This window comes from Mastigoproctus giganteus, chromosome 4, assembly GCF_048544385.1.
Source record: "Mastigoproctus giganteus isolate SK-2022 chromosome 4, ASM4854438v1, whole genome shotgun sequence".
Lineage (NCBI taxonomy): Eukaryota > Metazoa > Arthropoda > Arachnida > Uropygi > Thelyphonidae > Mastigoproctus > Mastigoproctus giganteus.
The window spans coordinates 220,330,576-220,344,189 of NC_143578.1; the positions used below are offsets into that span (position 1 = coordinate 220,330,576).

The 13,614-nt window shown below is 36.3% G+C and overlaps 1 protein-coding gene across 2 annotated transcripts in view; it reads left to right on the plus strand.

Moving 5' to 3' along the window:
- HBS1 (translation elongation factor EF-1alpha (GTPase) HBS1) overlaps nucleotides 1-12,921 on the plus strand; it is a 295,975-nt gene extending 283,054 nt beyond the window's left edge. For both annotated transcript variants that reach the window (XM_090371173.1, XM_090371174.1), the window contains 2 exons: nucleotides 1,380-1,524; nucleotides 12,794-12,921. In XM_090371173.1, the coding sequence (XP_090227299.1) occupies nucleotides 1,380-1,524; nucleotides 12,794-12,802 (154 nt within the window). In that variant the 3' untranslated portion in view covers nucleotides 12,803-12,921. The remainder of the gene's footprint in view (nucleotides 1-1,379; nucleotides 1,525-12,793) is intronic.
- The last annotated feature ends 693 nt before the right edge of the window (nucleotides 12,922-13,614 follow it).

The window sequence follows — 13,614 nt, forward strand, 5'->3', positions numbered from 1 at the left end:
TGGCATGACCATGCATCACACTCTCTCATGTATGGGCTATACCAGCAGACAACCCCTACAGCATCCTCTCATAACCAAGGTTCATTGGCGTAAAAGACTCACCTGGTGCAAAGAGTGTGCAAGTTGGACATTAGAAGACTGGAAGGTTTGCTGGTCTTGTAAGTCACGTTATTTACTCCACACTGTGGATGGTCGTGTACGGATTTGGCATCAACAACATGAGGCTCTTGATCCATCATGCATGGTATCAAAAATGCAGGCTGGTGGAGGCAGTTGTATGGTGTGGGGCATGTTTCACTGGCAGGAACTTGGATCCCTGGTGCATGTGGAACAACATATCACTTGTCTCTGCCATTGACAACTGCTTGCTGACTGTATACACCCCGCTATGTTACACTTTTTCCCGAATGGCAATGGTGTCTTCCAAGGTGACAATGCACCAAGCCATCGGGCACTTTTTTGTGCAGGAATGGTTTGAGGAACACAGTTCTGACTTCCAGCATATTGATTGGCTTCCGAACTCCACCAATATCAATCCCATAGAGCACTTGTGGGACATTATGGAAAGGCATATCAGGTGTCTGGATACACCAATCACCTCCATACCTGCATTGCTGACCACATTGCACACAGCTTGGTTGGCCATACCTCCCGAACGCTTCCAACATCTTGTTGAATCAATGCCACGTCAGATAGCTGCTGTACTAACCTACAAAGTATTAGGTAGGTGGTCATAATTCAGTGATCAATCAGTTGTATGTACTTAATGAAAAACTAATGGGAACATCAATAGTCCAGTGTGCTTATGCACACTACTGCTTTCAGAGTGCAGAAGCAATTAATTTTAAATGATGGGAACAGAGGCAATGAGTCATAATGACTGCTTTCCAAGACATCAGAAACATTCCTTTTGCTGTATTCCAACCTTTACTCTTTTAATAGTGGAAGCCAATACTTGTAACAAGCAAAATCTGTGGCTAGAATGTATTCAGTAATCTGTTACCGAATGCATTCTAGGCCTTGGCATGAAAGTATTAGCTATGCATGTTGTGAGGCCACTTAAAAACTTATTGACTAATGAGCAGAAGCAACATCGACAGTACTAATGAGGATAGTCACCTGATAAGTAGATAATGGCATGGGATACTTTTATGATATATGAATAAAAGAGCTGTTAAATGCATTCATTTCCAACATTTAGAGTATTTCATTAACTGTGAAAAAAAATGTGTATTTAAAATCAATGCAAGGCTAAATTATATATAGACTATCATTTGTGTGGGTATATGTTTTAACATAGACTTTCAGTTAGGTTTAGGGCATGTACGGGAAATAATTTTTTTAATAAAAGAAATATTTTCATATTGTTTTCTGTGAAGGTGTTTAGGAAAGAATAGCAGTGGAATGATAGAGATAGAAGTAAATCGCCCACTTTGTGTGGAGTTATATAAAGACTATAGAGATCTAGGCCGCTTTATGTTGAGATCAGGAGGAACAACTATTGCAGCTGGACTTGTTACAGAGGTAAGATGAGTTGAATTCTAATAAAATATAAAGTTGAGCAAAACACTTAAAACAAAATTAAAATAGCTACTTTATAATTTTGTATAAGTTCAAAAATTTAAACTAGGTAACCTCATACTACATTGACAACTCATATATAAGATGTATTAGTTGCTTCATATATAACAGGGGTGGCCAACTTAATTTGTGATGCGATCTACTTTTTTTTCCTTCAAAATGTACCATCTGAAGAATTTAATTGCACGTGGTTAAAAAATCAACACATTGGAAAATGTTTATAAATTTTAAAATTCAATACAATTCAGAATTCTTATTTTAAATTCATACGTATTTAAATTTTTAATTTATGTGAAGTTTGTGTTTTCATGGCATCTGCCACGCTTTCAAAATCGGGGATATACTGTGATACAGCCAACTGTAAAACATCTTCTGTATGCAAGTCCGTAAGAGTAGAGCAATTCTTCATCTTTGTTTGTTTCAAATACAAAAAGGCCGATTTACATAGATATGTGGAACCAAAACAGGAATTTAAAAGTTCACTGCATTTCTTTTGCATTTGGGTACTTTTCTCAGCAAACATATTTTCAAGTCTTTTTCTGATGATATGGCTTTTAGAAAGATATCGTTTCGCAATGTAATAATTTCAAATTCAAGTAATATTTTCTTCATGTGAAAAATCTCAGCAATTAGTTATCTGAGTCGACATTAAATGGATAAGAAATATATTGAACAATGTCGTCGATTGTTTTAAAATCACTGAATATGGTTTCAAAATCGTCCACAACTTTCTCAATTTCAGAAACATATTTTTCACTATTAAATTCAAAAACAGAATATTTTTGCAAAAACCCTGGAAAATTTCAAAATGATCGAATTTTTTTCCTTTGAAATCCTTAGCCATTGCCCAAAATTGATATTTATATGCAGAAATACTACTAATCATGTCACCCACATTTTTATTTTTTCCTTTTAATTCCAAATTCAGATCACTTAATTTACTGATAAAATCTACCAAAAAAAAAGCCAGATCACACAACCATTCCGTATCTTGTAGCTGCTGATAATCCTCTCCCCTTTGATCAACAATTTTTTAATTTCATTCAGCACATTTCGAAATCTCTGTAGAAACTTACTCTGACTCAGCCACCTCACATCTGTGTCTGGTTCTTTTTCGAGTTGCATTTTGAAGATGGAATCATGATTTTGAAAGCTATGTCCATAACACTTTTAGTATTTAATCTTATGCTGGCTAACACTTGTTGGTGGATGATACAGTGGTACCTCAAAAAAATCTGGGAATTAATCATCCTTTTGGCACAATGCAATGAATCCGTTAAGAAGGCCTGTCATTGCTTTAGCTCCATCTGTTGTTATTGATACAAGCTTAAATAGTGGTAATTTAATTTTTGAATGCGTTAAATATATCAAGGCCTCTAGTTCTTTCTTTTAACAAAAGAATCATTGAAAACCATACAAATAAAAACGAGCAATTGAGCTGTATCACTGACGAGATTCATCCAGTTGTAAAGAAAAGGACACACAATTCGCTCACATTTTTACTTATTTTTCGATACGTCGCATCACAGTATTTCGAGATAATTGCAGATCACGAAGAGCACTTTTAATTTCATTTTTGTTCCTAAAATTTTCAAAAAGAGAATCTGTTATTTCTAAAAATGTATCTTTGATGAATGCAAATCATCAGAGAATGATTTGCATTTTTTTACAATATGACTCACTTTAAATGATGCTAAAGTTACTGCTTTAGATTGCAAATTATGTTTCACAAAGAAATTTTGTTGCTTGAAAAATCTGGATTTAAGGTGTTTTAATTTATTTTTCTTTATATTAGACTGGTTGCAGAAAGGAGTCAATGTGAATGGAGAGTACCTAAACCATTTACGATTTGCAGATGATATTGTGGTCATAAGCCATGATCCCAAAGAATTAGAGGAAAATCTTAATCAGTTATGCACATTTAGTAAGGATTTTGGACTAAAGATGAATATGGCTAAAACAAAAGTATTCCACAGATGAACAAGTATTCCACAGAAAGGGACATAAAGATTGAAGGAGCAGTAATTGAAAAGGTGGAGTCATATACTTATCTGGGACAAGTTATTAGCTGTAATAATGATAAATGGCTGGAAGTCAAGAGAAGGATAAATTTTGGATGGATAGTATTCAGGAAATATAGTCACATACTGAAGAGCAATATTCCAGTTTGTCTGAAACGTAAAATAATGAACCAATGTATACTCCTCACCATGACTTATGGAAGTAAAACTTGGGCATTCACCAAAAGAATGGAAGAGAAGCTGAGAACTATACAGCGAAGAATGGAACAAATTATATTGGGAATCAGACTGTTAGATAAGAAGAGAAACACACGCATTAGGCAGCAAACCCAAGTAAAGTACATTCTTATCAAAACTAAAAAAATAAAATGGTCTTGGGCAGGACACATAGCTCGAAGACGTGATGACAGATGGACTAAGAAAACAACAGAATGGTACCCAGGAGGAGCTAGAAGAAAACCTGGAAGACAATAACGGAGATGGAAAGGTGAAATTCATGAGTTTGTTGGTAGTAAATGGATGGCAATTGCACAAAACAGAAGGAACTGGAAAGTTGCCGGAGAGGCCTTCATCATGCAGTGGATTGAAAATGGCTCATGATGAATTTATTTTTTTTAAGGTCACTATTAGGCAGAAAATCGGATTGGTATTTACTATGGAGTGCGTTGAAGTGCCTTTCTAAATTTCCTTTTCTTCCGCATAGCCATGGAAGCATTGCAAATCAAACAGTAACATTTTTCTTTTATCATTACATAAAAGTATTCTAGTTCCCACTCTTGATGAAAATGATACGTTTTACTCTTTTTCGTAGTATTAATTTAAAATAAAAGGGTATTAAATTAACATTTAAGTAGCGTCTAGTTATTAAGTAAGCTAAATAAAAATTTCACACATACACTATGCTCTCCACAATGTAACTGCGTGAATTTTCAGTCAACAAGCTTAGTAGTCACACTGCACTTGACTACTCTTCTTGCTGTGCAGCCTAGAGGTGACAAGAGTAGTCACGTGAAATGGATTTGTAATAAGCGTATGCAGTGGGGCGCATAATAATAATATTTAGATTTTGACTAATCTATTTTTTCTATACTGTATTTTAAAATTCATCGTGATTGACTCATTGGCCACCCCCGATATATAAGATGTACGAGTTGCTTCTTGTTCTCTCCAGCACTTGTTTACTGGCCTTTGAGTCTGCTGTTGATGCCATGAAATTACCCTAACTTACCTTACTGTATAATTATTTTAACATTGTATGTTTTACTTTTTTTACCCATCTCTGTTCAGTAAGTGATTGAAGTTATGGGGGGAGAACAACACGAATATCACCCTTTGAGACTGAATACCTGATATTACAGAAAATTTGATACCTATACCTCGGTAGCTATTGTGTAATTCTACCACTTGTGGCAATTTGAGATAGCTTCATAGGCTCTAAAATGCACTAACAGTAAGTGTAAATTTTTTGATTGTTTTTCCCTCTCTCAAGTTTTAAAGTTAATGAAAACTGCCAGTACTTATAATCCATAGTAAAGGAATTGAAAGAATAACTGCTATTTTCAGGACAGCAGAGAATGCGAGCAAGGAAAGTAGAAGCAAGTTTCTAGACCATTGAATGGGGGGAAAAGTACCCCATTGCATTTATTTTATATGGAATATTTTGTTTACTAAAATTTTTTTTCATCATTCTCAAGACTATCCTTTATGTGTGATTGTCGTAATTGCTTATTTCTGATTGTTCTGTAAAAAAAGTTTTCTTCGTGTATGTTTAGTTTGGGATAAAAATTTTCTCATGCCAGTAATTCCATACATACATACATAAAATACATAAATGTATTTCCATATTCCCTAGTTGTGATTTTAGTGCCTAACTAAAAATCACGATCAAGGAATGATAAAATCCATAGGAGTATAGAATGAAGAATTCTTCAAACCTATGCTGAAGAAAAATAAATCAAGATCTCAAATCTCTGTGGAGTAAGGACTGGAAAGCAATAGAATTGTAGGAAAGGCGTTGCAAGTATTATGCGAACACTACACATCTAAAATTTATGAGTTGCAAATTGAGCAGTGCTGCCATTATTTTTTTTTTTTTTATGTAAACCCCAAACACGTGAGGTATTAGAACCTATAGTACTTAATACCATGCTTGGGATGGAGGTTGAGAAGATGAAATAACATATTTGTTGACATTGAACTTGAACTTCTGTAGACTAATTATCAAGAAATATGTATGAAGGAAGGTTGTTCCAGAAAACAGCAATTGAATGAATAAACGAGGAAGATGAAAAGTTGGACAGTAAATGGATGTTGGCTGGTGGCGGCATGTGTTCGGACTGTTTTGAAAGAGAGAGCGGGAATTACAGAAGCCAATTCAGAAGAACAGTGCCGATGGAAGTATCTGTAGAAAAGGCATGCAGCAGAAACAGTATGTCTATGAAACTGTGAGTGGAGAGTGGTTAGAGATGAATCATTAATTAACCTAACTGCCCTCTTCTGAATGGAATCAAGAAGCCTGAGAGAGGTTTTGGGGGCACCACCCCAGATGCGAGAACAATATTCTATGGCAGGGCAGATTTGCGATTTGTACAGCGTGAGCAGCTGTTTGGAAGAAAAGTAACGCCGAGAAGGAAAGAGAAAACCAAGTTTTTTAGATGCAGAGGAAGCAATATTTGTAATGCTTGTGCCAAGAGAGATTAGAAGTCGGGGCAATCCCCAAAAGAGATATATCATTTTGCCCAGAAATCGGAGTGTCACTAAAGATAAGCATAGGAGCAGAAGAATCCTTTTTGTGAGGTATAAGACAAGACTGAGTTTTAGAAGGGTTGAAATCAACTAAGTTGTCTTTGTCCCACTGGAGAATTACCCGAAGATCGGCATTTACGAATTGGTAGCAGATTTTCGAGAAGTTGAAGCTGATTGAGTAGGACAAGGTTTTTGAAAATGGAAAGTGGAAGGCAATGTGTTATCATCGGCAAAACTATGGATAGAATTTCCAGTGACTGGAAGAAGGTCATTAATATACAAGAGGAAAAGAGTGGGAGAAAGAACTGAACCTTGGGGGACACCGGCATTAGTGGAGAAGTTAGAAGACAGAGAGCCATCTACCGTCACCTTCAGTGAGCGATCAGACAGAAAACTGGATAACCAATTACTAAAAACAGTTGGCAAACCATAAGATGGAAGCTTGTTTAGAAGACCTTTATGCCAAACACGATAGAAAGCCTTTGAGATATCAAGAGCAACTACTTGTGTTTCACCGAACCTTTCCATTGAATTTATCCATAAATGGGTAACATAAGCCAGAATATCACCAATGAATCAACACTGACGGAATCCATAGTGGCGATCGTTGATCAGGCGGAAGGTTTCTAGGTAGTTTAAGAGTTGGCGATTAATTGCTTTCTCCATTACTTTAGAAAGAGTAGAAGTAATTGCAATGGAACAATAATTGGGTGGGAGGGATTTGTCACCCTTTTTAGGAACAGGCTGGATATGAATAAATTTCCAAGCAGAAAGAAAAACACCTTTGGAAGAAGAAAGTGAAAAAAAGGCGGCAGAGAATAGAAGTAAGTTCAGGAGCACAGGTTTTGAGAACAAGTGGAGAAATACCATCGGGACCTGGAGCTTTCTTAGCATCAAGATTCGTCAAAATCCTTCTGACATCCTTTTGATGGAAGACCACAGGAGGCATTGAATGGAAAGTTTTGGGAATGGTGGAAGGTGTTTTACCAAGATCATTAATACATGAGTTGGAAGAAAAATGGGATGCTAGCAGGTCAGCTTTATCCTTGCTGAAGTGACAACAGAACCATCTGGTTTGGACAGAGGTGGGAGCAGAGATGGGCTAAAGTTGCGGCCAATAGCTTTGGCAAGAGACCAGAATGCTCGGCTACCATTAGGGCAAGAAGCAAGTTTTCTACTCTTAGCCTGTTCAAACTCTATTTTGGACTGATTAATAACTGCTTTACAATTGTTGCGAGCTTTGGTATAGGCAGAAAATGAAACTGGAGAATTAGAATCAAGCCAATTATGATATGAATAATTCTTCTCTTGAACAGCCTTAGCACATTTATTGGAAAACCAAGGTTTAGATAAAGGATGAGATTTTAAAGTGGAGTGTGGGATAAAGGATCCCATTCCTGCAAGAATAATTTCACTGACACGATCTGAGCAAACATTGACATCACAAGTTTTGAAACAGTAATCCGACCAAGGAAAAGAAGAAAAGAAGTTTTGCATTTTTGTAATGCCAAACAACACTAGGTTGGGAATAGCCATGAGATAAAGGTTCCATTGGAGAAGAGACAATCACCAAGTTGTGATCTGAAGTGCCTAAAGGACCCCTCACATCGACCGTGTACTTAGAAGGGTTGTGAGAAAAAGATCAAGCGTATTGGCTGTATGATTAGGATTATGCAGTATTCTTGTAGGTAAATGAACAATCTGTGCAAGATCATTAGTAACTGCAAAAGCCTCAGCATCTCGACCAGTTGGGTCGGTGTGACTAGAAAACGGAAGCCAGCTGGAGTTGTGAACATTGAAATCACCAAAGAAAATTACCTCACTTTTAGGAAAGTTGGACTGGAGAAAATCAAGTTGCAAAGAGAGGAAGTCAGAGAGCTCCAAGTGATTAGTGGAGTTGGGAGAACGGTAGAGACAACAGATGAATTTGACACAATAAAGTAGAGAGATTTTAAGCCAGAGAAGAACAAAGAGAGGAGATTCCAAATTGCCAAGTCTCTGACAGTGATATCAGAACGGAGATGTGCACAAGTACCACCTTTGAGGTGATAGGAATCATACAGCGAATAATTTGGGCATCTGAGATGAGCAGTAGTCGAATCAACCGATAACTGAGATTCTGTTAGAAAAAGTACATGGGGTTTGGCAGACTGCAAGTGGAAATGGACATCCTTGAGATTAGAATTGAGACCATGTATATTTGTGAAATATGAATTAGGAAGTGCTTGGAAGGTTTAGATCTTTTTTCAGATAAGCTTGCTCTATTAATTTGACAATTCATGGTGTATTCAATAGTAAGAAAAAGTGGGTGGGACATGCTGTATGAAGTAATGAAATTTTTGGATATGGCATATACACGGATCCTTGACATAACGTGGCCTCGATAATGCTCCCCGCATACACACTACTCAGACTCCCTCCAGTCATCATCTGGCAGAGTAGAGGTAGCAAGATTATACACTAGCTGATCCGGAAGCCTCCTAGAGAGTTACCAGTAGGTTCGGTCTGGTGTACTAACTAGTGGCTGGCCTGCGAACACCGTTTTAGAGCTGTACCCTCAAAATGTAAGGAATATTGGATCTCGCCACGATGTTGATCATAACCTCAAAAATCATCAGTCATACTGCATGATAGAAGAGATAGGGAAAGGTTGACCGGAACTTAGCTCTAGAGACTAAACACGGGTTCCACCACTTCAAGCCTCCAATAAGCAAAGTGGTGGTATTGCACCAGCTGATGAGAGTTATCTACCACCTAATACTGCCTGGTAACACAGAGGGGCGGCATTCCTCCATGTAGTGTGGGCGCCACACCTCTATTCCTGCTTACGTTGGTTCACACCTGGGTTGTCATCCACTATGTACTTGTGCACGGAGGTTATATCCAGGATTACTAACACACACCATTGTGAAGGTGCAAGCAAATTTGGCTGTCACAGACCGTTCAGACTTCGCCGAAATTGGGTCAAGTGGACCCAATTTCAGCGAATAGAATGCCTGTGACAAATTTAAGGACCAAAATTATTAGTAATTAGTAATATTTATACTGAGGGTACCACTAATGATAGATAGTCTCTATTTTCCAGTTAAACTATAGTTTGAAATTAAGCCTAAACTGAATTAAAATCCACGAAAGACCATTTTAAATTCACATGTACTTATATTTTGCTTTGTTCTGAATGCTGCTTGATATTTTCATTCTTTTAGACTGTGATTGTATGAGAAATATATCCGCTATTTCTAAATTGCATAGACAAATGTAGTATATTCTATAGTTAAAAATAGTTCCTATAAACATGTCTCAAAAGGCTTTACTTCCAAGATATTAAAATTACAAAGCTATGCATGTAACATTGGTTTCAAATGGTACAAAATGTGCATCCAATCTTCACAATGATTCATGTTATTTGGTTTTTAGGAGCATTAGCAACTAAGGCCATATTGCTCCAAGGATATGCGGTGGTCATGGGCTCGAACCCTGTCTAATCAAGAAGCGTGTGTTATGCACTGCTGCTCCTGCCTACAGAGGCGCCATAATGATTCATGTAGTAGTGTTGTTCTGCTACATGAATAAGTAACCAGTGTGTCAGAGTACTTATTGTCAACATGTGCCTGCCTGCCTTGTTTACAGCACAGCATTTGTTAAAGTGATATTATGGGAGATACTACAAATCTGTTTACTTTTGTCAAGTCCACTGAGATGATTTTAATTTTAAGATTTTGCAGAATTTTTATAAGGTTCATAAGAATTCTGTAATTGCTGTTTACAGATATACAAAAAATTTCACAAAATTTGGGTGATTTCACATGCTTTCGAAATGTGAATGTGTCATTTCATTATAGTCAAGCTCACTCAGATTATAGGAAGTTTTGTTTGTATCTTCGAAAGTACGTAAGAAGTGGAGTTACTGTGTTTCATTAATTTGGATCCCTTACTGCACATTAAAATGTCAGAAAGAGGCACTATGAAGCCATATTGTGTATGCAAAAGAACATGGAAATAGAACTGCAGGTTGACATTAGTGAAGTAAATGTTCATCATTGGAGAAATTATCGCAATTCCATATTTTACTGTAAAGCAACATCTAAGTGCTTTACAGGGCCTAAGAAAGGAAGATTTCCACAAGTCAATGAAGCTGTGATATGTTTTGTAATGGAGATTACCGATCACTCGATAAACCATGCAAGTGAAAGCTAATTTTTAAAGGCAGTCGCATTGTGGTGCATCGTAGTGGATTATCGTTAAAGCACCGAACATCTATCTGTAAAAGAATTCCTGCAGACTTATAACAGAAGCTGATTAACTTTCAGTGACAGGTGATTAAATTAAGGAAAAAAAGAACCTATGAAATTGGAAATGCTGATGAAACCCCGGTCTTCTTCGATATGCCTTGAAATTACACAGTCAACGCTGAAGAAATCAAGATTATAAGCATGGGCTACAAAAAGCAGCATATCCCTGTGATACTATGCATCACTGCTGATGGCCAAAGATGTTATTGTACATGCACAAAAAAATGGATGGATGTCGGCAGAGCTTAAGGAAAACTGGCTAAATGTTGTGTGGAATAGACGTTCTGGAAGTCTTCGTAATCCACCTAGCATGCTTGTACTTGATGCATTTCGTGGACATTTGTCCAAATGGGTCAAAAATAAAATCTTGCAAAAACCTGGTGACTTGGTTGTGATTCCTGGTGGCATGACTAGCCAACTATAGCCACTAGACGTTTCAGTCAACAAACCATTTAAGGATTACGTGAGAAAGGAATATGAATGCTGGCTGTTGACCTTCGGAAAAATTAAGAAAGCGCCAGCATCAAAATTGGCAGAATGGGTATCAACAGCTTGGAAGCTGATGCCAGAAATAGTCAAGCACTCATTTAAAAAATGTTGCATTACCAATGCTCTCGATGGCTCAGAAGGAAGTAATGAATAACATACCTACTGCTAAATACCGGTATTGTTGTTAGTAAATTGAATTCTATTATAATCAAAATATTTGTTAGATTTATTTTAGTGTTTTATTTTATTTTTTCTGAAATTAAGGGGCGTCTTAGAATCGAAGAAATAGTTTCATAGACTATGAAAATGCCATAATCAATTACTGGACACCTGATCTGAAAAGGATATCGATATGATTAGTGTGTTTCTTCGACAAGTTGTAGATGCACACTGTTCCCAAATAGCATGTTATGGAGAGAACTTGTGAAATTGATAGTCAAAGCATAATTTGCTAAATACACAAATGATGGTATATCAAAGGTTGTGTATAGTTCGAGCATTAAGTCCTTCTTTAAAACTTAGTGATCATTAGAATTTTGTTGCAGAACTTGATAATAGCATTGCATATTAACCCTGTGAGATGTAACTTGAAAATAGCGAACCCCCTGTTAATTGGTGGCGGAAGATAATATGTGGTTTTCGGTACATTCGTAAATATAGATAATTTTTTTATCAGTATTGTTTTTGAATTTTTATCCAAAGTTATGTGAGCACACTCTACTTTTAACTTGTAGTAATGCTAGCATGGGAAACTGACACTGTAAAAGCTTAGAATTGTTTCTTTCCAGTTCATGCTATTTACAAAATTTTTCCATGTTATCTAACGATTATTAGCAGTTTCTAATGGTCAAACTATTGACTTTTTTTGCAAAGGAGTAACTACTCGGGATGGAGTTGTTTGTTTCTAGTTTATTTATAAAAACTCTCCCACATTTATTAATGGTTTCTAACAGTTATAAGCTACTTTGTTTTTGAAAGATTGGTAAGAAAGGCAGCAATTTTTTTTTTTTTTTTTACAATTACGTTGTCACTGTTGCAGGGCTAATAAAACTTTCTCAAATAAACCCTGGATTTATCGAAGAAGAGAGAGAACAGCAAATCCCACTTTCCTAGTAAGACGCTTTTGGAATTTGATGTTATATTGTCAAACCAGTGTCCCGTGAATTCTTTTAAGCTGTCCTAGCTAAAAAAGACCCTAGGGTGTGGTAATAATATATAAAAATTTAATTAAAACGAGAAATACACTGACAGATACTCTTGTTTAGTAGCCACATTACACCATGATAGGGTATGGACCCCAGTTGGTGACCTAAAAGCTAGCTTTGGAGATTTCCTCATATTATTGTAGTTCAAGGCTAGGACATTGCCTGGATCAGTGAGGTTCTTGCTTTGATTCCAGGAAAAGATGGTGGTGAATATGTTAGTGGAACACCTCTCATAACAGAGTTAGAGGAAGCTGTAGAATTTGGAATCTATCAAACTCCATATTTTCTTGCACAAAACAAGTACCAACACATTTTTGTGGCTAGATCAGGTGTGGTATACATTAAAATTATCATAGACCAGAGCCTCTCCCTGCCGATGCATTCAATAAGTAATTTGTGTTAAGTGTTATAGTTATTATTAAAAGAATATGTTATCAGGATAAGTATTTGTATATTGCAGATCCTCTGAAAGGCCACTGTTAGCACTGGAGCTCTTATAACCAAAGAGGAAAGAAGTGAAATTTTTGTTGAGCTTGTCAGTGTACTTCTGTAAAGATCCACCTGGTCATCTGTATTTAAAAAGGAAAAAAAAAAACAATAAAGCATTACATAAAAGAGTTTTTGTTTCTTTATATAGAGAATGTATTCCACAAAATTAACCATATATATTTTTTAAATGCTAGTATACCAGTATATGCATCTCTGGAATGTTGAATTAGCAGTTTGCCAATTGTGTGAACAATAATGTTGTTTTAGCTAAATTAGAACTGTTTTGTAAATTATATAGCCTTTCAAATTACTGCAAAGAAGGTTTAGTCAGCAACTAATTAGTCATTTAGACTGATTGCACCAGCCTGCTCAGATCTGGTTTCGTTAGAAGTCAGGTAAACAGGATTCTCTTAAATGAATTTATAATCAAGAATTTTCTTTTGACTTTTTCCTTTATTACATTGTATCAGAAAAACTGACCCATTCTAATATTTACCTAAACTCTTGCAGTGAAGAAGTGAGAAAATGTCACACACTTATACAATAAAGGCAGCTTATTCAAGTGATTACAACCTATAGTAGCTCTTTCCTTATTGTTCTTGAGTTATTTGATGAAGTGAAAATTACAGGTTCCCAAACTCCAGAGTTCATATATTTAAAGTCTTTCTGTGTATGGGCATCCAGATGCTTTGCCTTTCTTTTAGAAGAAGAATTTAGAAGCTAGAATGCTTTGCTAATGTCCAAATAAACAATGTCAGTTATCCCCTATATTGAATGTGACAAAAATTTTGA